We start from the raw sequence: 25,594 nt of genomic DNA, 5'->3' as shown, positions 1-25,594 counted from the left end.
ATCTAGCTACTTTAGAGTCCAATGTTTATAAAAAAATTATAGTCACTCATGAAACAACTTCTTTCTCATTCCACACGACTTTGTTCAAGGAAAAACCTAGTAGATAATGCATAAGTTCATCACAAATATTACTATATTTTTTGTTCTTGGTCGAAACTACAATCAATTAAGGTTCATCATATATTTTCCATCTTCAAAACAAGCATGTACATGTCTTTTAACTTCATACATCCTCATTTTGAAAACATAAAAGGTTTTAACACTAGTTATTCCATCATTTGAAACATACATTTTTCCCAAACTAAAATTTCAAATATATTTTTAAAAATGTATTTTTCTTTTTTACTCTGAACCGTCTCATTTTTTTAAAAAATAATAAAATAAAATATATTTCAGGTACCGATGAATTTCTTCAATTTCTCTACATGGTAACTTATTCGTGTGTTCGCATTTTTCTGTGGTAACCATTTTTTTCTCTTATCTTATACAACATCCCTATTTTTGGAACCAAAGAAATCGGCACACAATCAACAATCTATCGGAAGATCGTTGTATTTAAATCAAGTTACTTTAAGCTTTATTTGCGAGTTTTGAGAGGAAAGAAAGGAAATGCTAAGGAGGGGAAGGGAAGAAAAGGGAGGGAAGGGAGAAAGGAGGGAAAACCTTCCCCTTGTTTGGGAGTTAAAGAAACCAACAAGGAAAGGAGATGGAGGGCTTATGTTATGATTTTATTATTTTACCATTTTTCTCTTAAAATCAATACATTGTGTTATACTTTGTAATTTATCTTGTGTTAAACTTTGTGGAGTCTGAATGGACGACAAACTCTTCCTAAGAATTTTAACTGTTGCATGTTCAAGGCTGGATTCGAACATAGGACCTTAATTAAATTAGAAGATATTCGTGTCATCTCATCTAAGCACTCTTGAGTTTAGCCTAAACATTAGCTATGGCAGTTGGCACTACTTTTTCTTTTCTAAGTACAGTTGACACTATTGATATATTCAAATCAAGTCACTTTAGTGACCAAATTTTTTTTTCAAAAAAAAAAAATGTAATCAAAATAGGCTTAAGATGGTAGCTCATTAATTCAATTAATCTTTGGCCAAGTTATACGAGTTATCATATGTTCAAAGAACGTTTACCGTAATACTTATAAATCACTTACTAAAGAGATCTTCATATTGACAATAGAAGTTGAATTCATGACTTTATCAATAAGTAAACTTTTTTTTTTACCCAAAGAGAATAGTATATAATATAGAGTTGAATGGTTTACTACTCTACTTTACAAATAATTAATACACAATATAAAACAACATATTTGTTGTACAAGAGAATCAAGTGCATACCCCCTAAATAAACAAGCATAAAATAGCCTAACATCCTTCAAAAATTAAAAATTAAGCTATGGCGGTTGGCATTATATTTTTTTAAGGAACAGTTGGCATTATTTTTTATTTGTTTTGGCAAGTAGCCTAATGGTTAGAATTCACCTTTATCAAGGTGAATAAGTGGGATGTTCGGGTTTCGAATCTCCGCCCATGCATATAATAATACATGTTTCTGCCAACTGAGTTATACTCACGAGGACATTTTTATCAACAAAAATTGATATATCTTGTTCAAAATTCGAACCATAATATATAAATTTTTATTAACCCAAATATTCTTTATAAATAGGACTCAAGGGAGTAAATCTGAATAACGTGGTTGGTTATTTTTGAGATTTATCATATATCCATCTTTTGTTTGGTGAAGGGAATCATATATCCATCAATATCTTTTTTTTTTTTTTTAACGTGACTAATCGTTTATATTTTCCTAAAATAATAACACTTTGGTCAACGGTGATCGATGTTGCATGCTAGTTAATTTTTTTTCGCATATTATTGCTTTGCTAATAAACGAAGGACGGTTGTCTATTATTTTATTTTTTTGAAGAAGACGGTTGTCTATTATTTATTTGTGGCCATTTACTCAAATATAAAATTTGATCATTGGAATCCTTGTTTCTATATACAAAAATAATCCTATATGTGCCTATTAATTTATTGTAACCTATAAACTAAACCCAGTTGCTAGAGCAACGGTTTAGAATGAACTTTGTGAAATTTGACTTGTAATAATATATTGTCATTATTGATTTCACAACTAGGGTAACTATAAGACAAAGTTCCACATGTGTTGATACTTCATACTAGTCTTGATCTTGTAATTCATGCATTATATAACCATTTGTGCTAAGTTATGGCAATACATTCAATCAATATACTAGTCAGAATATAGAAGTAAATCATGAGTTAGAGAGACCATTGATTACCATGGAAATAGAATTACTTTCAAGAGAAACCATCAAACCTTCATCACCAACTCCTTCTTACCTCAAACTTTATCCACTTTCCTTCATAGACAACATTATTTTCCGTAACTATCTGCCATTACTTTACTTTTACAACCCAAACGGAAGTAGAGATCAAAATTCAAAAACATCACAACTTCGAAAATCCTTATCTCAACTTTTATCCAAATACTATCATTTTGCTGGTAGGATTAAAAATAAAATTACCATTGAATGTAATGATCAAGGTGTGTTATTTTTGGTCACAGAGGTAAAAAACAAACTATCAGAGATTCTTCAAAATCCCACTGAAAAATTGTTGAACCCTTTGTTTCCTGATGAATTACAATGGAAAGAAATGGATTGGAGTGCAACTTTTATAGCCATTCAAATAAATTGGTTCACATGTGGAGGAATGGTGATAAGTATTTGCATTAATCACAAAATTGCTGATGCTGCAACCATTTTCAACTTCATGAATGATTGGGCCATTATCAACCAAAAGTTTGAGGAAGATGAAAAAAGGTTATTAGTATCACCCTTGAGTTTACTTGATGCAGGAGCAACAATTTTTCCACAAAGGGATTTGCCTATCTTCCCAGAAATGGTATTAAAGAGAGAAAACAATGTGGAGTTTAAAAGGTTTGTTTTTCAACCTGAAATGATTAAGTATCTTAAGGCAATGGTAACTTCTAGTTCCATGCATTCTCCCACACGTGTACAAGTTGTAATTGCATGGATTTATATGCATGCAGTTTCAATAATGGGGTTAAATTTCCAGACGACATCGTTTAGCATGGTTGTGAATCTTCGCAAAAGAATGGATACTCCATTGTCTGAAAAAAGTGTCGGTAACATACTTTGGTTTTCGTCTATGATGACAAATAAGAAGGAAATGGAATTAGAGGAGTTGGTCTGCAAAATACAAGAAGGGTTATCTGAGTGTTGTGACGTTTATCCTAAAATGTTTAGTGAGATGGGGAAAAACAATTTGTTGATATCTGAGTGCTTGAAGCAAGCTACAGAGGTTCAATCCGAGAATAAAAATGTGTTTGGTTTTAGTAGTTGGTGTAGGTTTCCAATGTATGAAGCAGATTTTGGATGGGGAAAACCAATATGGATCACCACTACTGGTTGTTCTTCAAAGAATAATATTGCTCTAATGGATACAAAAGATGGAGATGGCATTGTAGCTGTTGTGAACATGGAAGAGAAATATATGGCTAAATTTGAACATGATTTTGAGCTTCTTCGATATGCCTCTCTTAATCCAAACAATGTTTGTATTGATGACTGTGTGCTCCGTTTTTGAGCTCTCTCAACTTCTTTAAATGCTGATCCATGTATGTAAAGTGTGTGTGTGAATTAAAGTTCTTCAATAAGCATCGAATTGCGAACGTGTTAAAAGTGATTTCAAATTAAAACATGCAAAGATTTATTCTTATTTCTTAATATTTCTTTTAGTGAAAGTTTGATCAAGATTGATACATGGTTCTTGAGACATTTGTTTCCAATATATTTTAGTCTAATAAATAATTTCGGTCAAGTCATTATATTTTTTGGTCTTTTAGATTTTAATTTATATTTCTCTTTAATTTGTTTTTACTTTCAATGTATTCATTTTTGTTATTTAATTTAATTTGGTTGCCTTTTTTTACGGACAAATTCAATGTGTCCATCAAAAGTAATAGCAAGGCCCCTGCGCCTGATTAGAAAATTACAATCCCTTGCAGTTGCAAGGAACACATGGTTACAAATGCAAAGACAAACAGCTAATGAATATATATTATATATGTATGTTAGAAACCAACTGTTGAATTTATTATCCCTCTTAATCCTTTCTCATTTCTCTTCTGAAGTAAAGAAATAACGAGTGACATTATATTGCAATCATCCTTAACTCGCTAAAAAAAGTGTTATTTCCGAAATTTGAGCTGCAAATGTTTTTATATATCTGGATCTAAAAATAGCCTCACTGGTAGGCATAATATATATAATTTAGATCCTAATATGCTTGCCATTAGTAGATGACAAATTAGCGTGTAGCAGAAACTAAGCTCAAGTATGCCCCAATCCCATCCCCATGTTTGCTCTAAACAGTAAAGGAAAAACAAATAAAAGAGACACTTATGAGCATTGATTTACGACAACAAAATCGTCATGGGGAAGCCTCCATGTCAGAAAATTATCAGCATGATTTTTCTCCAAAAACTAACTTTCCGCTACCTCAAATATTTGGAGAACTAGCTCAAACTAACATGTTTTAGCCTCGGAGGGATCATCATCTAATTTTTTTAATCCCCACCTCGAGTGTTTTAAGATTTATGTATCGTGTAGGAAGTTGGATGTATCCTAAAAGCTCGTATTTTGTATCCTCCGCAAACAATCTTTTCTTAAAGGTGAGTCTGCAAATATAGCTTTTATGAAATCTTCCACCTGCAATGAGATCAAAAAAAGATATGTAAGAAACATATGTGAGGAGAATGCATGTGAAGAAAAGGTTCATTAAGTACGGTTACAATATTTTTTAATCATGCATAACATTTTATCAGAATCATTGGTAATGTGGCTGGAAAAACAATGATTTAAAATCAGAAACCCTCAGTTATAAAGCCATAAAGAAATAAAGCCATTGATAACCAAATGATACCTCCGATATAGTAAAGCCACAACTGATCAACTCCTTATTCTCCCAAGATCCTGTAATGGATTTTAAAGGCATATCTAATAATTCTGCAGCAGAAGGATTAATGACAGGTTAATAGTCAATGTACAAGTAAATAATAATCCGGCCAACAGTGTCTACATAAAAATTGGGTAAATGATAAAACATGCCTGATAGTTTGCGGATTTTACGTAAAGATGGGATAAGATCTTCAAGAGACTCTGCAGGGAACTCACTCAAATTTGGATCACCAGTGACCAAGGACTCAAATAAAGATGATAGGTTTTCCAGCATTAAATAGATTAGTCTTTGTAGCTGGAAATAAGAGTGGAATGCATTAGTGGAAAGTCTTAACTAAAATGGTATTACAAGCATTAATTAGCTAACTTATTGTATAGACTTACCTGTAAAGTCTCTTCTGCAGCTATGTCATCTAGAAGAAGTATATCTCTTGCAATCCTAGAGAAAACTGACTCTAATACTGTACACATGCTCTTCTTGTAAGTTAAAGGAAGCAAAAGTGGCTCCCATATGATATGCACTTTTTCCAGACTGAAGACAACCTGATCAAGTAAATTTTAGCTTATGTCATTCGACAAACTAAAAGGGCGTCAACTACCATTCTGAGTTAGCCAATTGTAAGTTGTAACAAATTCCCCCACATTGTATCTTGCATTCAGAGAAGCAAAAAAAGGAGGAAATAGGAGATAAAGCAAACTATGGGACAACAAATGGTAATGCACACACATTATATTAATCATTAACAAGAAAATAACCTGATCAATGCTGAATTTAGCCGACTCAAATTCTTGCATCTGATGAGTATTCTGAAATCCATCAGCACTATCTATAGCCTATAAAACATGGGGGAATATGGAAATTACCAGGTCAGAAAGGCAAGTGTCAACCAAAACCAAGTCATATCCTACAGGTGCTGCATGCATTTTAACAAAGGCAGTACCTCCTTCAAGTTATAAATAACAAGGTGAACTTGTCTCTGCAATATATCTTCTGCCAAAAGCTGGAATCTTGGAGCCAAATCAGCAAACACAGCATGCTCCTTCATCGAACTTGGAAAATCTGTTCGATACTGAAGCAATGGCATCCAAATGCGTGAGACAAGGGGAAAAAATATAAAACAAACAAGGTTTATATTGAATATTTTCCTTGTAGAAAAATATAAGATTAAATACCCTGCTAAAGAAGATACCAGGTAGGGGAAAAAAACAGAATTTATACCTCAAATGCGAATCCAAGTATCTCTTGGGAAAGATAAAGACAGTCATTATGCATCAGAACAGCTACTTGATTGATGCCGCCAAGCTGCCTTTCTAGCTTCACAAGTCAAAAACAGAAGTAATTACTCTAAGTTGAAAGCATGTACATAGACAAGAATAAACACTCAAATACAGTGTTCACTTTGAGAATAACATCATGATAAGGATAATTTCTCATCTCATCCAGAGATCAGAAAAATTATAAAAAACAGCGACAGGACGTGAATCTAGAATAGATGTTGGTGATAAGCTTGTTTTACTTCATTATATATACCCCCTAAAGTCAATACCAGATTAAAGAAATACTAAAAAGGGTTTTCCAATATGTCACCGTCTTGCATGGACTAACCTTGACAGGGACTACTACTTCATAAAGAAGTATAGCATCTCTAGCAGCATGATAAAATTCCATAGCAACTCTTGTAGATGACAGGCAGATATCCTGCACAATTTATTTATCCATTTATAAAGATCAAATTCACTGTTAAGAAGAAGAAAAAAGGTATTGTATGTCTATTAGAATAACAGTAATATTTGTACATATGTCGGTTTAGTGGCCAATTATATGGTTAGTTGTACATATAGTTGGTAAATGTAATAAGTGACAACGTATTATGCTGACCCAGCACGTTCTGTTAACTGTTATAACAAAATCCACTTTAGCATCTGAACTGTTGATCCCTACATATGCAATCATGTATTTTACCAAATCAATCAATATATCATTTCGTTGTCAAACTCAATGTTGAGATCTCAGATTTTATCTACCCAAACACTTTTTCAGTTTCTTTCAAATCTAGCAAGGTCAATTAACCGAAAATATTTATGTGAATGTAAATTAAAATAATAGTATCAAGCGTATATTCAGGAAGCAAACAGTTACTCTTACAGTATTACTATTAGTGACATAAAAGAAGAGGAAACCCTAAACTTAGACAATGTAACTTCAATCAAGTAAAATCCTAAGCAAAGACAATGCAACTCCAATACCATACAACCAGACAATATCTCACACATTTATTTATTTTCACTTTCTCCTGAACTTCATAAGTAAGCCCAGCTTCCTTTCTACTATATTATTAACTATACTTCATTCAACCATATTTTTTTGTTTGAAAATCATATTCAATTTACTTATATTAAACACTCCTTCCAGAATGAAATATAAGCAAAAATGGATTATATTACGCATATTAAGAAATGTAGTTGAACACAATTAATATGTACAATCTCAATAAAAAAATTGAGTCAATTGTCTAAGTTACCCTCCATGACTAATACTAGATTGGTTCATTGAAAATACAAATAGTTAAATTAAATGAGGAGTACTCTAGAGATACTATCATTAAATCGGAGAGAAGTTGTTGATATTTGCTTATATTTCATTCCAAGAGTATTAAATAAATAATTCATATTTTAGCCAATGAGATAATCGGTCATATCATAAATTAAATAAGGGAAATGTTAACTAGTGCCCCCGGGGCAATGGTTAAAGACCTTAAATGGTAACTTTTTATGAAAGTTTGTGTAATCAGTGCATTGGAAATTGAAAACTTTGACATTTTAAAAAAATAATTACTTAATTTAGTATGCTTAAAGAGTGCCTCGAGGGCACTCCTTAATAAGACCCAATAAATAATATATATAGTAGATGGAAAGAATAGTGAGCTTGTCATGTGAGCTTACAGAAAATGACATCATATATATCATTAAAGAACCTAATCTCAAAATAACTATGTCCAGTATTCATATTTGAAAATGACATCATTACAGGAAATGTCATGTGAGCTTGTAAGGTGAATAATATGGTCCGAGCAGCAGTTTCATGGTAATGTAAAAACAGTATAAATCTCTAATTAAAGGAAATGTTAAATCCAAGTGTAATGATAGTTGGACCGCTATAATTAGAAGCAAGTCACTTAATCATTTTGCCCTTACAGGCCTCGTGCTTGAGGGGCTGTGGACTGTCACAATAAATTTAGCCCAATATTCCAGAGTCACATGAGAGACACGTGACAGCTTGAATGAAGATAGACGAACTGGCCACGTGCTCGGCACGTGGGCGAGCTGAGTATGTTAAAAGGGGATCTCGGTAAAGGGTCATTGGCAGTGGGTTTCAGCTACCCTTATCGGATGAAGAATCATGGTACACGTTGCACTTTGACTAAGTCCCCATAGGAAACACATGTTCTATTGACTAGGTCACAAAGGAGGGGGAGCTCGGATAAAGACAACCTGCCACGATTCCAGGAAAAGGGGGATCTGGCAGCCCACGTCCAAGGTTAATCCCAGAGCCATTGGCACTTCTTACAAGGTCAAAAGTTAGTATAATGAGTTGGATCAAAGTCAGGCTAAAAATCATCACATTCACAAATCACCAAAATTAAGACCTCTGCTTGGTATATCACCGGCAGTGTGTATAATGTTGTACTCACTGCAAGTACAATAGTATTTTTTTCATCATATTGGTGTCTACCATTCATGGATCATTGTCAATGACCGCTGCCTCAAGATTTCGATTTTACAAGTGTTATAACTAATATGTTAAAAAATGCTAATTCTTTCTTCTACTTTCCTTTGAATTTTTCAGTTATATAACAAGTAGAAATATTTAAAGTTAGGCCAAATTGAGAATTTCATCTATAGGAAAAAACTGGATTGCAATTGGGTGTTGTAAATATTCATTATTCTGGATGGTATACCTGCAGTGTTTGATGAATTAGTTCCATCAATTGCTTGGCTGCTTTGGATACCAAACACCTCTCTGATAAGAAAATCAAATCTACCACATGGCTAGATGACAGGATAGAAGTTCCGTCATTCTTCCAAATAGAACCATCCCTTGTATACTCCTGCAGAAAATTCTTCATCAACAACAACAAATACTAACAGCAACAGAAGAATTTTCCCAGTCTGAAAAGTGAAAACTCACTTGGGGAATGGAAAAGTCGCATTGCAGGAGCAGATTTCTAGCTATAGCCAAGATCTCAGTCTTTTTCTTAAATGCAAAGTGAACCTCGACATTTTCAGCAAAATTGCTCAGTCTGTTATCCTTGTCATCTGATGGCGAAATGAACATAAGCTCTTTTAAATCCGTTTCAAAATCAGATGTACATTTGATGATTTTCTGAAAGTCAGGTAGTTTTGATGCATCTGTTGGAACAACCTGAAATCAGACATCTTGAGTGACTATATGGATAGGCAATTTTAAAATACTTAGTTTCTTTCTGGTTTCTAGACAGAGTAACTAACCACCAAGTAATTCTCCTAGATTATAACATTGTCAGGGATTGACTAATCAAACAGGAACTTATTTTGTTGGTTGAGATTGAAGAATACATTTAAGCTTGCATATTATTAGTTACAGAAGCATTTAAATAAAATTCAACTGAAATCAATGAAACATCATTTTTGTGGTTACATATTCTTAGACTTGTTTCGAAGAACAAGATGTAATGCATGAACACGGCCTTTGTATAACCACGTTTGTTATAGCATAAAACTTCAAACAAACCTTTGAAAGAAAGCTTGATATTATTAGCTCTGATATCCTAGGCCATGTCAAACGTCCAAAACATCGGATCCAAGAACTGTTCTGGAAGCAAATACTTTTATAAATAAATTTGATAAAGAGCACAATCCCTGAATACAGAAGCTCCCCATCCAAATGCTCAAGCTTCAAAATGAAAATCAGATATTTAGGAACAAAATAGCAGCAAAATGACAATGATTCCTAGGTGACCTCAGAAAACCTCTCAACAATAAGAACTTATAATAATATCTAAGAGGATTTGACTACTTCAAATGCAACATTCACTTTGGAAGGTAAAGTACAGAGTAATAAACCCAATCAACGGTTGATATTGTAATAAAAATGCATGCATCTATACAACAAATAATGAAACTACTGTAATCTAACTATTAATTTTCAAATCAACATTCATAATTCTGCTCTTTTTATAGAAGCAAAAACCCTAAGAATAAGATCAATAACACATACAAGCAATAAAACCTTCCCTGGGAGTGGTCTGTGTCATAAAACAGTGAAGCATGACAAAATAAATTGATTACAAGACCCTAACACATTACATTCACCTTAATATCTGGTGATGGAACTATCTTCAGTACGGCTGAATCTTGATTTGATTCCTCGAGAAATGAAAGAGGTTGTCCACGATTAATGAAAGGAGTGATTACATACTTGATCATTAAATCAGCAACTTTAGCAAGCCCATACTCTAGAATACCAACCACCTAAAAAGTCAACAATTAGAAGAAATGCAAATAAATACATCTGAATTCACAATTTTCTAAATTTACAACATCACAGTTGTAAAATTGCGATAAACTAACTTACCTCCATTGCTTCCAAAACCATTTGCAACTGAATCCCACTCAAATTATGAACTTCCAATTGATACTTGACTTCTATTTGATTCAAGTCCCCATCAAATCGCACAGCTTTTTCCATAAACTTCACGAGGACCTCTTGAATCTACAAACCCAAATCGAATTCCTCTAAAAACAACCACAAACTCAATAAAAATCACAAATTGTCCCTTCATCATTTCTATGGCACAAATCATATGCATTGATTGTACTGTTACACATATTGGCGAAAATACAATTCAAGAATCATCGCTAAAGCAATTATGGCCAATTATTTGGAAAATACATCACGCCAGAATTTCAGGGGTTGAAGGTAGATTGATGGTTAAGGGGATTCCAGCCCTGCTGGTATTTTTTGCATACCCCCAGACTCATATTTCCTTATGTTACAATTACACATTAATAAAAATGTTTTGTTGATGATGTGTCATATGCTTTGAAGAGGAAGCATAGTGCTGCTGGCCCTACCTTGCACGAGTTCCCTACACAGTTGATTATCATATAACTACTACTTATTAAAATACTAAAGGAATGATTGTGCAGATAAGTTGGCTTGTTTTGGGGTTCAATCCAGTGTTCTCGATGGCGAATGGCGTTCAATTTCGGAGCACCGATATACTGCCATACTGGCCACTTTCTGATGCCATCCTATCGGATTATGGTGGAAATTCTCGCCGCATCGGCTGGTATTGGGTGTGGCAGAGAGCCCAAAAACCGCCACAGATATCCGCCATGGCGGATATTTGACAACACTGCTCAATTCAAGGGTTAAACTTAGCGGGATTCTATTCTTAGATTTATTAGGGAAGATTTCTATCGTGATTGGTAAGGTCATCTGAGCTACCAGTTCAAATATTCTTGGCGTGGGTTTTTGCTAGTCCCCCATGCTTGTTCTTGTTCTTTTTCTATTTTTTCAAATAAAACAGGTAGGCTGCAAATGGTTGGTAGTGATTGAGGTGCCTACTTAGTTGGCTGCTTCTTTTCACCGATACCAAGATGCTTTTTAAGAAAATACTTGGATGAATTCTGACCAAACAAAAGATTCAGAGATCGAAAGAACTCCCAGATCAACAGCAAAGTGAAAGTTCAGCCAACTACACATGATAAAGAAAGAACAGTATCCATGGGGGTATTAGCATTTTGTTTCCAAATAACTCAGTACTTAGCCTCTGTTTGAAGAGGAAACAGACTACAAAATGAAAAATAAAGTCCCAAGCTATTAATCTTTTCTTTGTTCATTGTACCTATTCATACACCAACCCTAAATGCAATTCCTTCCATTTCAAACAAATTCAAAATCTCCTTTAACCATTCCAGTGCATAATTCCAAATCCCAATCGCATAATTTTATTCAATACAAACAAAAAACTCTACAGACAAATTGTCACCAATACCAATTTCAGTTTCATCTATCACATTTAAATCATAAACGCTTCAATTCAATTCCTACATACATTGCAATGAAACTACAAACTAAATGCATTAAATCCTCTGTAGCACCGACACTTCTGATCAAAGGAGTGTCCAGTATCCGACATCAAAACACGTGATTACGTTCAATTATGTCATTTTCTTAAACTACTACCGGTGTCAACGTGCCTGGCAGTGCTTCATGGATTAAAAAAAAAAATAGTACCTCTTCAAAGCACTGAGACCATTCATTTCTCAACAACCCATACACCAACGGCTCTCGATCATCTTCCTCCCCAATTCTCAACGCAACCTTCAACTCCTTCAACCCTTCCGCAGCAACCTTCAACTTCCCACTCTTCAACTCTTTCTTCACACTCTCCAACCTCTCATTCAACCCTACAATCACTCCCACCAACCCTAACAACTCTCTTTTCACCTTCAACTCCTCACTCTTCCCCTTCATCTCCTCCACAACTTCCCTCACCTCCACATCCGCCGGTCGCTCTGATACCTGATAATGTTTTTAGTTGCAGAAATTATATGAGATATATTTTATACAAGTCTCATAATAAACTTACTTTTATTCATGATTTTGTAGAGTTTAATTAGTATGCTCTGTCAATGTATAGTTCTTTTACACATGCATCTAATAATGTGGTAATTAATGAATATGACAAGAACTCATGTGTCATTGTTTGATGTGGCAACACATCATTAGAATGTATGTGTAAAATAATTGGACACACAAACTATATTAATTAAATTCTTCCATATGCAGAGCTAAACTGATATGCGCCGACAGTGTAAACTTTTTTAAACATGCATCCAATCAAATCACTTCATGATGCCACATTTTTAGGTTAGTTGCTAAAATATCTCTACAAAACTCATTTGACATGTTTTTTTATTGTTGCATGTGTAAAATATTTTACACCATCAGTTCATAAAAATTAATCTCATATCTTTGAATCTAAATCCCTACAGAAATTTAGTGATGTTATTCTCAAACAATACCAGCCTTAGGACGGTGTCGAGGTCATCGGAAACTTTAACGGTCTGTGAAACGGCGTCGTTGCAGAGGGAGAAGAGATTTGCGAAATCATCGTGGTGAGAGGCGAGGTAGGATTGGACTTGGGATCGGATCTGGTGAGAATGGGAGTCGACGCGGTCGATGAGAAGGCGGAGATCGGGGGCGGAGAGAGGGGAGTTTTGGTCGGAGAGATCTTGTGCGGAGAGAAGATCGCGAACGTTGAGTGTGTTGAAGAGAGATTCCATGGAGCCACGGTGGAGAGAGTGATCGAGTGTGGTGGTTTTTGTTTGGACTTGATTATGGACTTTTTCAGTTTTTAGAACCCGACACTGATAAAAACTTCGACTTATGGATAAGTCATTCAATATACAATTTTTTTACATGATCATCATTCGTAAGCTCAGTTTGATGATCCTAGAATTTCAACTTATAGCTTATATAAATTTATGTGATAAAAAGAAGAAGATAACATTAATTTCTCACAAGCTTACAGTATTTTTTTCTTTTTTTGATACAAGCTTGTACAGTAGAAACTCTTTAATTTAATACTCAGTAAATTAATAAACTCTCTAAAATAATAAATTTGTCCGGTCCCGACTTGGGCCAATGTAAAAAATTGAAAAACTCAATAAAATAATAAGATAATAATTTTTCGGGAGATCCCTTTATAATTTTCGGTCCCAAGAAAATCATAAATTAATAATTCATAGAAACTGAAAAAAAAATATTAAGAATACATTGAACACATTTGTTCCTCTTGTTTACATTTACTGCACTTCAAAAGTCATTATTGATTTCCAATGCATATGAACACAGTAGTTACTAATTTACGTTGAGTTCCAAGGTTCGCTGCAACGTAATTCTAAGAGGCATAGACTAATTTGCCTTTTTGTTTGGTATGTACAGTATAATTACTTAAAAACTCTTTAAATTAATAATTATTAATTTATCGATAAATTAATAACTCTCTAAATTAATAAATTTCTCCGGTCCTGACATTATTAATTTATAGAGTTTTAACTGTAGTATGTTTTTTTCTCTCAATTTTACAATCGACTCTTACAATTAATCTTAAGTAAAATATATTAACTCTTGAGTATTGATGTGTTCTTTTTTGGATATAGTGCTTCTTTTTTGGATCGATAAAGTATAACAATAACGGATATAGTATAGCACTGATGGTGCCCTTTTTGGGATATATTGTGTACGTAATTAACTAATCATCACTCTCTTTATCGTCGATATTATTTATATTTATGTTGATGTGCTACAAGCCTATGACTGGTTTCTTTTGTTTGTTAATATATTTGCATGTTAAAAAAATGGCTATAATTATATTGTACATTTAATTATATAATTTTTTTATTAACGTATCACAGCCGTATCATAACTTGATTTTTGAAATTTTTCCGTATTGGCGTACCGGTATAGTATCGTATCCGTATCGTATCTCGTATCCGGGCTTCACAGCATATCAATAAACAAGTTTCATCACTAATTTTATCAAACAATACAAATTTTTTCGGTTAGTGTATTTGTTATAAATTATAAACTAGCTTATAAATGATTTGTTGCTAGTCTTTTTGGCAAGATCCAATTTATAGCTTACGTCTTATAAAAATTACTTTCTAACGAGCTTATGGTTTATTTTTACTAATGTAAACTTATTATTTTTTATTTTAATTTTACCCATCTAATCTTATTTGAAAAACAATAAATATTAATTAAATCTATCATTTTGATGTCATTTTAATTTTATAAGATAATAAAACCGTTAATTTTATAAAACTTTACAAATTTAATCAATTATCTTATACGCTATCAGCTATCTATCGTAAACTCTTCCACTCTTAACTAACTTATCAATTATACAGAATTTTTTTATCCTATTCCTAACCACTTTTTTTTATTCTCAAATTTTTTTTTTATCCTAACCACTTTTTCATAATTGAATATAACAATTTCTAAAGTCACATAAATAAATGAATGAACTCTTATTACAAAAAACCCCAATTTCTCACACCAAAACCCTAAAACCCTGCAAAACAAGACAACCTCGTCTTCTTCCAACGTTTGTTCCCAATGGGAACTCTTTCACTTTCTCTGCATAATCTCAACCCATTCTTTCTCTTCAACCCTAATTCCACACCCCAAAACCCCAATTTTTCTCACCAAAACCCCAATTTCTTGCACCAAAACCCATCTTCTTCCATTTCTTTCAAAAATTCAACCTTGAACTGTTCAAAATCCACCCAAATTCCCGCTCTTTCTCCACCAATTTACATCAAACGCGCCACGAAAATTGAAGCACAACGTGCTCTATTTGAATACCTTCACTACACACAAAACTACACTTTCTCAGATGCTGAATTCATCTCCAAAAACTCTCCACATTTCATCAATTTCCTCATCTCCAAAATCAACATCCCTGACGATGGCGACGTTTTTCGTGCTCTCAGCAGGTATCTTATGTATCATCCCATTAACGAATTTGAACCTTTTTTAGAGAGTTTAGGAATTAATCACACGGAATTGGAAAAATTTCTACCTAAAGGTTGTTATTTTCTTTGTGATGATAGTGTTTTAGTTGATAATTTTCATGTATTGTGTTATCATGGGGTTCCGAGGAATCGAATGGCGAAGATTTATACCGAAGCAAGAGAAATTTTTGGGTATGGAAATGGAGTTTTGGAAAAGAAATTTCAAGATTATGAAGATTTGGGTTTGTGTAAATCATCTCTTATCAAGCTTTTTGTTTGTTGTCCTTTGCTTTTGGTTGGTGATGTTGATTCTGAGTTTGTTGTTGTTCTTGATTGGTTGAAAAGAATTGGGATTGAGAGTAAATGGTTTGTGAGTTGTATGTCTAGTTCTAGCACTTATAGCTGGAAAAGAATGATTGAGACTTTAGAGTTTTTTCATCAAGTGGGTTATTCTGAGAAACATATGTATGATTTGTTCAAGGGGGATCCGAATTTGTTGTTGGAAGGTCTAGGGAGGAAGCTGTTCTTGTTTCTAGGTCGGTTTATTAAGTCGGGTGTTGACGTGAATGTTGTCTGTTCTTGTTTCATAGAGCATTCCGATATATTGTCGAGTAAGTGTGTGGAAAATTTGATGAGTGTTATTTCTTTTTTGTATAATATTCGAATGGAACAAGATGATATTGCACATGTTTTGTCTAACTACATGCATATCTTGAGCAAACATTCGATAAAAGGTTATAGAGCGGTTTGTAAGGAGTTAGGAGTTCCAAAAGCTGATTTATGCAGAATCATAAACGATGATCCATTGGAGCTTATTAGTTTGGCTTCTAAACAGAAACATAAGAGGAGTGGAGGGCAAACCTATTGTGACCCGCTTATTAAATTGGAGAAAACGGCTTTCTTGCTGAAACTAGGGTATATGGAAAACTCTGAGGAGATGGAAGAAGCAGTAAAATTGTTTCCAGGGAGAGGTGATCAGTTACAGGAGAGATTGGACTGCCTCGTAGAAGCTGGTTTGGATTGTAGCACTGCGATTAGAATGGTAAAGCGAGTTCCTAAGATTCTAATCCTGAAGAGAAATGTAATTCAAAAGAAGATTGATTTCTTAAAAAACACTTTAGGTTACCCAATAGAATGTCTTGTGAGATACCCAACATACTTTTTACAGGACGTGGACAGAATGAGTGCAAGAGTTTCAATGTATGAGTGGTTGAAGGAAAGGAATGCAGTAAGTCATGCTTTATCCTTGAGTACCATAGTTTCATATAATGAAAAACGGTTTGTAGAAGTCTTTGTGAATATGCATCCTGAAGGTCCAACAATCTGGCAACGTATAAAAAGTTTATCAAACAAAGATAAGAATTAACAGCTCCTTACATGATATCAAATTTTGTTGAGATGTATATACATACACGCCTTGCTAAACCCTGTACTTACTTTTTAAAGGTAAGAAATGCCTTTCAAAGAAATAAGCTGTCTTTGGTGCATGTTTAATTTCTGTTGTTGATATTGTCTCTATTATTATCTGTTCCAAATTCCATTGCTTCCCCTTGGTACATGCTGTCTTAGTTTTTCTTCTTTCAAACTCAGGAGAATAACTAGAAATGCTGTCTTATTGAAATGCTTCCAATAATCAGTAGTAATAGTCAATCCATTGTTATCCTTTATCTATTGAGTGGCTGTTTGATCTGTCGTATGTAAATCTGAGCTCGGATCAATTTAATATTGCACAGTTTTAGTCAAAGATCTGAGTTACTTTGAGTTGATTTTCATTTACATGTTTTTCTCCTAGGAGTTTGACAATATGATAGGTATTTGATTTAACACATAAATAACTTCAACTTATGGGAGAAACACAAAAAAAAAAAAAAAATCTTTTTCGGGTTAGACATCAAAATTTAGATTATATATGCTTAGGCGTCGTGGGGGAAGCGTAATCAAGAGTTTGCAGAAGGAAAGAGAGGTAATGGCTGTGGGTATAATTGGGAAGTGTTTGCTAGTTGAGTCCTTGGTGGTTCGGAAGGAAAGTTAGTATGGGTCGATTGAGTGTCACAGTTTTTGTTTGCAGATTGATCATGTTCAATCCATTTGTACACGAGGCAGGAGTGTAGCTGGTTGCTTGTCATTGCAGGTGCAGATATGCCATTGGATCATCTGTGCAGAAATTGCAGTTGCAGTGTCGACTTTTTTTTGAGTTCGAGGCAGGAGTGCAAGGTTCGTTCGTTGCAATTTCATAGGTGGGCTGAAGGAGAGGGTTTGTTAGAGGCTGGGAGGTTCAGAGAGGGTGGGTAGGAGCAAGTTTTGTTGCAGTACATAGGCAAGGACCGATGAAAGAAGTGCAGTTTGGGTACTAGTGCTAGGTTAGTAGGTTTCGTGCATTTTGTAGGAGGTATGTTAGTGTCGGATGGGGGAGTGTGGCTTGGGGCGTTTTGGAATGTCTATTTTGGCAATGGAGGCTGTAAGGATCAAAGGGGAAGACAGAGAGTCAAATTTGTTGGCAACTTTCTGTGAGGCTGGTTTTTACTTCAGAGTGGTTTGAGCTTCTGCCAGATGCAGGGCGTTTGTTTGTTGTAGTGGCCTTTTCATCAGATTTTTTCAATTAAGAGCAGATGTGTGGTTGGGGAATAGTATTAGTGCAGGCCGGTCTCAAAATGGCTCGGGTTGGTATCGTTTTGTCAGCAGTTTTTGCGGTTTGTCTGTTAATGCATTTCTGCTGTGTTTGTCAGGTGTGTTGCTTTCTGATGCTTGTTTGAAGCATAGTTCTGTGGTTCTGCTGGGTTTTCTCGGCTGTGGTGATTCATGCGGGTTTACTTGATTGGCGGAGCTTTCTATAGAGTTAGATTGGCTCAAAGTTATGAAGTGGTACATATCTTTTTTTATCTGTTTGCTAACTTTGGCATTTGTTTAGCACATCTTGTGCTTCCTCTTTTGGTAATAAAATCTTTTTGCCAGTTAAAAAAAAAAGATTATATACGTATGTAGAAAATGTATAGTAATATTTTCACCCTCCAAAACATGGCCTAGATCTCTATAAACTTGAACACAACATGTTGCTCATATAATAGAACAAATATTTGAAGACGAATACACAAAGGAAAACTTATATATTAGTCCAAACAAAATGACTTATATTCTAAATATCAGCACACTTTATCATAAAAGTGCTGTATTAACATTCTGACATATATAAATATATCTATACACACACATCGACATGCAACCACAGATAGAAAGCCTTTATGGTGAATGTGCAAAAGTGGTGAGATCACAATATATAAAATTCCACAAGTAGTAGTACTATTTATTTATTCTAAAAATTGAGCTAACACATGCTCCACCACATACTTTGCAACAATGTTATTTGTTTTCTCTGTGGGATGGAAAGAGTCCCAAAAGACAAACTTTGAAGCATCTGTGCAACTGAACATGCTGCCCCTGCTGCATGCATAACCCATCTCAAACATTCCAGTAGCACAACATGCCACTGAGGCTGATTCAAACCCTGTTAACAAAAGAAAAATATTTAAATTTATAATGTGCTTCATAATGGTAATTTATATAGAAAAATATTAAATTATATTATCTGTTGCAGTAACATACCATAGAGGTCAGGTTTTTTTATGATGTGCAACATAATGTAATAGGGATTTGAAAACACCAATTTCATATCAGGGAGCTCCTGATTGAGCTTAGTGGTAATATTCTTGAGCTTATCATTGAACTCAAGTGCTATGTTATTAAAGTTGGCAACACAACCATTCTGACCCATAAAATTTGTAGTTCTCTCCAATGGCAAACATCCCATGGGTGGTAACCCTCCCAGGGATATCTTTCTAGCACCAAGAGCATATAGATTCCTTATGAAATTCTCAGCTATTCCAGCAAGAAAAGTTTGGTACTGTTGAGGTGTGTATTGTGATGCCCTTCCTGGCATGGTATAGTAATTCTCTAGGAAATCGTTTGTTCCCATACTCATAAGGTGTACTGATTCGGATATGGTCTCTTTTGCTTTGGTTTCACCAAGATATGAACTTAGATTCTTTTGGTAGTCCTTGTAGTACTCTAATTGCTTCCATAATGGTATCACAGACTGCATCAAATTTCATATATTTTGCATTATTATATATGTTAAATCAGTATAAATCATAAGCTATTTTTTTTTAATCAAACATGTAAATCATTTCAGTTTTCTTATGAAAGACAGAGAAACAGAGAAGAAGCAAAGGAACCACACACATATACTTTTAAAATGCCATAATATTTTTATTTTATTAATTGTTTTAGAGTTTAATAAGTTCTTGGTCTCTAAAAATATAGTAAATTTGGATTTAGTTCCTAAAAACCCAGGATGTTTTCACCTTCGAAAAATTTTTCATTTTGTTTTTGGTCCCTAATGGACATAATTTTTGACATGTCCATGACATTTCTTGAACACAATATGGGCATACGGGGTTAGACATAAAAGATGAACACAACTTAGACACATTTTGAAGATACAAGGGTCGTAACCTTACATTAATATGAACATAAAGTAGGGACAAGAAATTAAAAAAATTTAGAGGGTGAAAACATCCCGTTTTATTTTTAAGAGACTGAAATCAAAATTCACTTTATGGATGAAAATTTTATTTAAGCCATTTATTTATTTTGAATTAACTATACATATATATTTTATACAAATTAATTAAAAGGAAATGGACTGACTAGTAAAATGAAAATTAAGAACGTATAGTAAGATCTAAGCTTTTTGCTATAGTAGAAACATGGTTGAATCCCAAATTAGTTTTCATAAATATTTAAAGACACCGGTGTGATGGATGAAATGTACTTTTATGTCTATTTTATACGTTTCCATATTTGTGGAAAATATAACTAAAAATAGTCTTTAATAAAGCGACACTTGAGATTGTTTGTGAAGTTCTTTTATAAAATAAAGTACAAGAAATAGTTTGACATTTTTTTAAAGATAAAACGTCCCTTCTCATCAATTTTTGTACAAAATTCGAGAATGTTACCATCATAATTTTATGACCAAATTTTTTAATTTTTAAAACTAAAAACTCAATAATTTTATGACCAATTAAAAACAAAACAATTTTTTTTAAACTCATTTGGTGATATTGAAAAATTAAAAATTTACGAACAAGATTAATGCCTAGAGAAACAATAACAAGAGTGATTATTGAAAAAGTAAGAACTTTTGTTTTCTTTTGATATCCCCTTTACATTTCTTGTTTTCAGTTTCACTTGGAAAAATTTCACATATCTTGTAAAGTAAAATTAAAATTTTCCAAAATCTTGCATGAAAAAAAAAAAGTGAAGTAAGTGGAAAATTTTAATTTTACATTACAAATAGAAAGTACAAAGTTTTTAGTATTTCCAAACAAAAAAAGTTCCTAAAACTAAACATGTATTGTATGCACTTGAACTCTCATATATCACTAGTTTGAGTATTAAGAGAAGATGGACTTACAAGTACATCTGAAGTTGCATTATCATAACCAGTAGCAGCAGAAGCAAAACTGACCCCAGTTGCAAAATCTGAAATATTATACTTGGGATCCAAGTAAGCAGGCACAAATTCTTTTATACCAAAAGATTCTGCTATGAAATCAGTTGGTATTCTCCCATTTGAGAATCTTCCGGTCGCTTTTCCGCCTTGAAAGTCACGTCCATACGGCTGAAAATTGCTCCGTGCAACCGTTGGAATGAAGTTGTTGTTCCCGGCATCAACGGAGGAGTCTCCGAACACGATTATTGCTGGAACCTTTGCACTTACCTTGTTCAAATGAAACAAAAAGAGGCACAAAATGTGAAAGGAGCATAATGCAAGTAGCTTTGATTGAAATTCCATGTTGTGTAAATTTTTGAGTGTACGTAAGTGAGTATGGAGTGTGTGTTAAAGAGGTGGACTTGTGAAGAAATAAATATTGGTTAGGAGTATACTTATTTATGGAAGTTTGATCTTTTGAAATTCGGGTGAATAAGTTGTTGGGAACCATAAATTGCATAGATAATACTAGCACAACTATTATTGATGGGACAAGAATTCAACAAACCGTTTTGCGGTGGGAATGGAAGTTTTCTCTTAGCCAAAGGTGACATTAGTTGATTTGAATTAGAGCACCCTTAACTTAATGTGCAATTCGGTTGCTTATTTGAATTTCATCATGTAATTAACACCAATTTTAAACCAACTTAGTTATGCTCTAATTCAAAAAATAGATGAAGCAACTTGTTTAAGACTCTCCTATACAATAAACATGTGAATTCAATTTAAGAGTTTGTTTAAGAGTTTCTAATTTAAGACACATAAAAGTGTAATTGGATACACATAAGGCGGGTTCTGGACAGATATAAGCGTAAATGTTACCCGCCCGTATACCCTTTTGAAATCGGAGTAAACTCAAACTCAATCCTACTTAATTCGAGTTTTCCTTGTTAAAGTTAGGGTGAGTTTGGTCGATTATCCACATGTACCATTTTTGTTATCATGTCTACTCTCAAACCCTAATGTGCAAAAGTATAACTCTAGGTCTTTTATATGTTATTCATAGGCCAATTGAGTTCGGTTCAACCATTATGATCTGCAAAGTGTATTAAAAATATATTCAAGAGAACAAAGTAGAATGTGGTAATTTTATTTCAATTGTATTAGTTTTGTTATATTTCTCTTCAAATTCTCTAGTAGAGTTTACCAAAAACAAAATTTATGTAGTTTCTCTCACTTTGGTAAGTGAGACTACATTTATTAATATCTTTCAAATTTGTAACGATGTTATCATTTGGATTGTTGATCCGGTTGGACCGAAGAAGATCACTTGTTGGATTCAGATCCGCCGTGTAGAGAGATTGAGCTTTTGTCGTGGGTTGCCTTGAGTCCTTCTCCATTGGAGGCGGTGGTGTGCCTACATGTGTCTTGACGTCCAAGTCAGTAAGAGGTTCAAGAGATAGAGTGCGACTTAAAATAGGGTAAGAAAGTGATACCTAACTAAATGTTAAACATGTGTATATATAGTGGATAAGTAAAGTTTTGGTTGTGGTTGCTTTTTTGACAAGGAATACTTCCAATTGACACATGGAAATTACTTTAAAGCCCCTGGCGGTAGTTAACTACCGCTGGGAAACACGCTGGTAGTTAACTACCGCTGAGTGCCAGCGGTTGTTAACAACCGCTGAAAAACACCTTTTTTCTGTCTTCTCCTCTTATTCTTGGTAGTGTGTCTTCTTCCTCACAAACACCTTTTTCTCTCTTCTCCTCTTCTGTCTTCTCCTCTTTCTGTCTTCTCCTCTTATTCTTGTTAACAACCAATCTTATTCTTGTTAACAGCAATGAAAGCAATGACAATTACACATAACAACTTATCAAAATAAATCCTAACTCCCCAATTTATTTCCTTCATAACCAAAATCAAAATAATTATCCTATACAATTTTATTTCTCTTCTTGTTTGTTGTCTTGGCTGATGCAAATTTTAGAAAATACAATGAAGCTTGTTGTGGTGGTTTTCCATATCCCAATTTGTTCTTGTTGTTTTGATGTTCCAGATCTCAACTTTGAGGAAGAAAAAATTGGTGAAGATGAATGATTTGTTTGAAGAACACAAATGAATGAATGAATTAATGAAGATGAATAGTTTGTTTCAGATTAAATTCTTTTATATTCATTTCTCTATTTTAATTCAAGAACATTTTTGAAAGAAAAATGAATTGAGAGCTGAAGATGTTACTTCCATCATGACATGATAAACAAATTGATGCAAAAATAAATTGTAATTGATTAATAGATAAACAAGTGATAACAGAAAATGGTTGGGATGGAAGGGAGAATAGAGATGGAAGGGATGAGAGAGAACAGAGATGGAAGAGAACATAAAATGAATTCAGCGGTAGTTAACTACCGCTGGGTCCTCAACGGTAGTTAACTACCGCCGGGTCCTCAACGGTAGTTAACTACCGCTGGGGGTATTAAGGTCATTTCCATGTGTCAATAGGAAACTTTCATTGTCAGAAAAGCAATTCTCTTGGTTGTCAAGCCTTCATCTGAACAGTTGTCCCTAAGGGACAAGTGCGACCATCTAAGTGGTCCTCTTGCATTGGATATGGACTAGATGGTCAAGATCTTCTAGTCCGGACGATTATCTAATGAAATGTAGGGCGTGCCCATCATGTCGCCTACTCCCGGGTCTTGGATAGGACCCAAGTCCAAATCAGATAGACCTTGACCTAGTTCAAAAACAATTGTGAATTTAACTATTAACGTTATAAAACTAGATATTTAATGTTAAATATAGTGTTTCTATATTTATGATTTTTTTTTTTCAAAAGCAAAAGGTAATGCATTAATAAACCACAACCAAGCACAAGAAAGTTTTTACTGCATAAGGAAAATTCTATGGTGAAGTCATGAGAATGACTTTTCTGGTGAAGTTAACACTTTAACATCAAAAGTTCAGTCCTCATAGTATCATCAATTCATCAGATTAACAAGACTACACTTAATCTAATTTTATCCTACCTTGTTTTAAGCGTAACACCCCACAAGGTGTAACACTTAAGACTATCACATAATATTATCAACTTTGTTTGCATGTTAAAGATTCCAACGATAAAATAGTACCTGTAAGTCCAAGATGTTGCAAGCATTAATTACTAGATGAATTACTTTTGATCATTAATCAGTAATCAACAATTTTAAAAATGAACTTAAAAATGAATCAAACATTAAGATCAAAATTAACTTTTTCAAAAAAGTCAGTTTCATGACTGCACCGTAGAAGCTCCCAAAACATTATTATATAATAATAACACTGAAAGTTTGTATAGCATGCATGAAAAGTTTGTTTCTGAGAGAAAAAGTTTTTGTATAATGATAAATATATTATCTTGTAATTAAAATATGATCCGACTTTTATTCTATATAGTTTTAGATGCATTTTTTTAAAATTCTATTGGATATATCAATTCGGCGAAACATCTAAATCATAATTCAATTGGTTCAGTCGGTTCAAACACACGTGAAACATCCTTATAGTTGAATTAGACGACTAATAAAAAGTGAATCTCCGGAACCAACTCACATAATTTTCTTTTCCATAAAAATAATAATCACTGTTCATTGGTGATACTAAATTACTAATAATCCAAATTAAGACCTAGAGAAATGACCCAAAGCAAGACGTAATAGTTAATTAATCGTAATATACAAAATGTTATCCAATTTAGAAGAGGAATTAATACAAGACGTTTACTGTATTGATCATTTATCGTGGTCCTATATAACTACAACATTAAGTATACAATGTTTAAATAATATCCATACGCAAAAAAGAATGTTTATCATCAAGAGAAAAAAAGAATGTTTATTATTTATTTTTTGGGTACAATTGAATGTTTAAATAATAACTGAATAATTTGTCGTGCATATATTATATGAAATATGTACTTTTCTTTTGAACTCCTTACGTGTAAAGCTTAAGATGACTCACCGTGAAAAGCCATGAATAAATTCGTGAGTAGCCACCTACTTCCATTGCATGAATGGACAAAGTCAAGCTTCTAGATTCACATTAATTCAAACCAAATTCGTACTACATTAATTAATTAGGAGCTGGATATATACATCATCTACAAAGATATAGTAGTATACTAGAGTGTATTGAGATTTTGAGTGCTCAATACAAAATTAATGTAGTTAGTTACCCACATGGAGAGGTTGGGAACTAGTACTACTAAGAAATTTGAGAGGAAAAAAATGTTAACTAAGTTTAATCAAAAAAAGGTTAACTAGTTAATTAATGTGTGTTTATGTACTATGTTTTGGACGTGCGGTTAGATGATATTTCTGAAAATGGAAGCAAACCTAACATAAACTGAGTCATACTGTAATTAAGAATGGTGTTAAGCCTAGTTTTAGGTGCTGATATATCATGAAATATAGACTATGAATTTTTCATATGCTAGCTTAAATGTATATTAATGCTTGCTGAAAAATACTAA

The 25,594-nt window shown here is 33.5% G+C and overlaps 4 protein-coding genes across 6 annotated transcripts; 2 read left to right on the top strand and 2 right to left on the bottom strand.

Moving 5' to 3' along the window:
- Positions 1 to 2,253: 2,253 nt before the first annotated feature.
- LOC146924325 (17,18-epoxy-17-hydroxycur-19-ene N-malonyltransferase-like) lies at positions 2,254 to 3,887 on the top strand. Of its 2 annotated transcripts, XM_085709363.1 has the most exons (2): positions 2,256 to 3,593; positions 3,670 to 3,887. In XM_085709363.1, exons 1-2 carry the CDS (start codon positions 2,325 to 2,327, stop codon positions 3,670 to 3,672), a joined length of 1,272 nt encoding a protein of 423 aa, XP_085565489.1. In that variant the 5' UTR covers positions 2,256 to 2,324; the 3' UTR covers positions 3,673 to 3,887. The 2 variants fall into 2 exon arrangements, with proteins under 2 accessions (XP_085565491.1, XP_085565489.1); XM_085709365.1 differs by having other exon boundaries at positions 2,254 to 3,887.
- Positions 3,888 to 4,237: 350 nt separating this feature from the next.
- On the bottom strand, positions 4,238 to 13,449 carry ATZW10 (centromere/kinetochore protein, putative (ZW10)). 2 transcript variants are annotated; one of them, XM_085709361.1, is made up of 15 exons: positions 13,100 to 13,449; positions 12,309 to 12,596; positions 10,641 to 10,778; positions 10,379 to 10,537; positions 9,798 to 9,959; positions 9,216 to 9,449; positions 8,986 to 9,135; positions 6,633 to 6,725; positions 6,246 to 6,341; positions 5,968 to 6,096; positions 5,783 to 5,860; positions 5,411 to 5,569; positions 5,177 to 5,321; positions 4,992 to 5,074; positions 4,238 to 4,777 (listed from the first exon to the last, which is right to left on the bottom strand). In XM_085709361.1, the coding sequence occupies exons 1-15, from the start codon at positions 13,358 to 13,360 to the stop codon at positions 4,694 to 4,696; spliced, it is 2,259 nt and encodes a 752-aa protein (XP_085565487.1). In that variant the 5' UTR covers positions 13,361 to 13,449; the 3' UTR covers positions 4,238 to 4,693. The 2 variants fall into 2 exon arrangements, with proteins under 2 accessions (XP_085565487.1, XP_085565488.1); XM_085709362.1 differs by having other exon boundaries at positions 13,104 to 13,449.
- Positions 13,450 to 15,106: 1,657 nt separating this feature from the next.
- Positions 15,107 to 16,971, top strand: LOC146924323 (transcription termination factor MTEF18, mitochondrial-like). The gene has a single exon (XM_085709359.1). The coding sequence runs from the start codon at positions 15,198 to 15,200 to the stop codon at positions 16,959 to 16,961; it is 1,764 nt and encodes a 587-aa protein (XP_085565485.1). The 5' UTR covers positions 15,107 to 15,197; the 3' UTR covers positions 16,962 to 16,971.
- A 1,697-nt stretch (positions 16,972 to 18,668) lies between these two features.
- LOC146924322 (GDSL esterase/lipase At2g04570-like) lies at positions 18,669 to 21,510 on the bottom strand. The gene is made up of 3 exons (XM_085709360.1): positions 21,069 to 21,510; positions 19,196 to 19,685; positions 18,669 to 19,097 (listed from the first exon to the last, which is right to left on the bottom strand). The coding sequence occupies exons 1-3, from the start codon at positions 21,447 to 21,449 to the stop codon at positions 18,901 to 18,903; spliced, it is 1,068 nt and encodes a 355-aa protein (XP_085565486.1). The 5' UTR covers positions 21,450 to 21,510; the 3' UTR covers positions 18,669 to 18,900.
- Between the last annotated feature and the right edge of the window lie 4,084 nt (positions 21,511 to 25,594).

This window comes from Medicago sativa, chromosome 5, assembly GCF_051527215.1.
Source record: "Medicago sativa cultivar Bolivia chromosome 5, Bolivia_mono, whole genome shotgun sequence".
Lineage (NCBI taxonomy): Eukaryota > Viridiplantae > Streptophyta > Magnoliopsida > Fabales > Fabaceae > Medicago > Medicago sativa.
Note: the sequence above shows the minus strand (reverse complement) of the source record. Positions and strands in the feature narration are given on the sequence as shown.